Source organism: Colossoma macropomum, unplaced genomic scaffold (genome assembly GCF_904425465.1).
Source record: "Colossoma macropomum unplaced genomic scaffold, Colossoma_macropomum, whole genome shotgun sequence".
Taxonomy (NCBI): Eukaryota; Metazoa; Chordata; class Actinopteri; order Characiformes; family Serrasalmidae; genus Colossoma; species Colossoma macropomum.
Genome location: NW_023494786.1, coordinates 10,396,477 through 10,398,939, shown reverse-complemented (window position 1 = coordinate 10,398,939; position 2,463 = coordinate 10,396,477). Strand labels below are relative to the sequence as shown.

The window sequence follows — 2,463 nt, the reverse complement described above, 5'->3', positions numbered from 1 at the left end:
AACACTGACCGCCTGCATGTTTCATTAAAATGAGAACATGATTAGTCCTGTTTAATTGGATTTCGTATAGCACAGTTTGTAAAACATTGAATAAAATTACTGAGTTTTATGGCAATTTTTAAATGTGTAACTACAAGTGCATTATGTCTGTGTGTCATAATATCAAGATACACATGTATAGCGAAAATATCTTTAAATATTTATATATTTTCGCTATATTGCTCACCCCTAGTTCAGCATTTTCATGATTATACTGATTCAATTATTCTCATACATGAGTGAGAAACCACAGTGAATAAACTGCAATACTGAGCTGTTCAAAAAAATTCTCACATTTTAGTTTGCTAAGTCTTATTTTCCATTCATTGAGTAAAGTTGACAAAAGGCTGTGAAACCACACATAGCATTATGTTTTAAAAGAAGGAAAAACTTTTCATCCCTGAGACCATAAATCAATGGACTAAGACAACGTGGTGTGATAACAAACACAATAAAATTAGAAAATCTTACATTATGAAACACCAAGAAATCTACCTTCCAAAAAGCCATTTCAATGTATGGGGTTATAAACTGAACTATACATAGAAACAGCTGAAAGGCATGAAGGATCACAGTTCTGAGACTCTTGTTGGTTGATTTCTTATTCTCAGAGGACACGGCTCTGGCTGCAATCATTATCTTGATGTAAGTAAAGACAATGATAATGATCATAAATAGGAAAAGGATCTGGAAAATTATAGCCCGTGTTTGTGCCTGCCACTCTTCCCCCATCATTAACTCTGCACTACACAAAGCATAGGAGAACAGAGCAGCAGGAGGAACTACAAATAAATATGCTATCAACGTGAACAATGGAACTATGGAGCTGATGCCCCATATGAACAGAAATCCAAAACATCTATTTCTGCTGGTGGAGATGTCAGCATGTCTTAAAGGCATGCATATAGCAACATAGCGCTCCAGACACATTGCTACAAGAGTCAGTGGAGTACAATTGGTGAAAATAGTTGCAATTGTACACACAATTATGCAAGGAATCATGTGTATGCGGTACTGGTATAAATTCACAATCATTAGCATATCAGTTAAAACCATGAGAGCAGAGTCAACAAATAGGGTTTGTGCAAACAAAATGTAGCGAGTGTCCTCCCTGAACACTGCCTTGTTCAGAAAGGTAAATATCATCAGACAGTTCACATACAGAAAAATCCCCACCAGAACCTGCACCAATGTCATCTTAACCAATAAAGATCTTGACAGTTCTGTTAACACATTTATGCTTAAATTACTGTTAATTACAGAGTTCTGCATTTTTAGAATAAAAGCTTTAAAAAACTACAGTTGATTTTAAAAATACACACCTTACAAGTCGACAACTGTACAATAAAATCTGTATAAAGCAAAAACACACAACAAGCACAGGGAGCACAAGGAAATATGCTCATTCTAACATTTCTCATGCATTTATAGTATCTGGTAAAACTATCAAACCTGACGTAGAGGGGTGGAGCCTGTGGGACATGTTGCTAGACAACAGCACTGCAACAATTTTCATCACTAATTATTTATGTGTTGATTTATATTTAATTATGTTCTCTTACTTTTATTTTCTGGTCACACTTTTTTAAGGCTTACTCCTTAATGATCACTAAAGCATCAGCAAACATTTAATAATGACCTGTAAACAGAAACATAATTTGTGAGCAAGCTTAGAAATGTGTTAGAAATGTATTTATATTATGTGTTAATAAAGTCTTCTGTAAATTAGTTATTAAGTGTTGACTGTTGAGTTACATGTTAATTAGTTGTGATCTTTCAGCTGAATGCATACTTGAAATGTTTTTGTGTGACATGTTAATCAAGGAATATTTACACTGATCACACATAGTAAATGCTATTAAATGGTCACATTTCAGTTGCAAGTTTAGTCATACATGTTATATGTTCTGAACATGTTTGTATGTCCTGTTAATCAGAACTCAAACAAAGGACAAATAATCATACAGTGATTAGCAGATAACTGTTTTAAAATGTAATTTACAGATCTTCACTTTCACATCTTAACACATTATACATAAATTCATAACACATTTCTAAGTCTGCTTATAAATGATATGTATATTTGGGTATTTTTAAGTGCTTGCTAATTGTTGATAAATTGTTAAAAAGCAGGCCTTAAAATTGTCCTTCTATTAAACATTTTAAATATTATTTTACCAGGTAATATGTATATTCTACACATATTATAATATTATCTACCTATCTAAAAGTGATTTAATTGAACAACTATTACATTGATGCCCAAGTTAATATTCCAATTATCAGCATCTACTGAATTAGCTAGCTTGTCCTATATGCTACACTGCTTGCTTTTCTCTTTGAATGGTGCTTGTCCATTTGACTTATCCTTGCTATGTTTACAAATGCATCATTCCATGGTAATCATTAATGCTGCAGTAAGTT

General features: G+C 32.9%; 1 protein-coding gene across 1 annotated transcript; it reads right to left on the bottom strand.

The window, feature by feature from the left end:
• Positions 1-295: 295 nt before the first annotated feature.
• LOC118797663 (odorant receptor 131-2-like) lies at positions 296-1,522 on the bottom strand. Its single transcript, XM_036556931.1, has 2 exons — positions 1,492-1,522; positions 296-1,262 (listed from the first exon to the last, which is right to left on the bottom strand). The coding sequence occupies exons 1-2, from the start codon at positions 1,520-1,522 to the stop codon at positions 352-354; spliced, it is 942 nt and encodes a 313-aa protein (XP_036412824.1). The 3' UTR covers positions 296-351.
• Between the last annotated feature and the right edge of the window lie 941 nt (positions 1,523-2,463).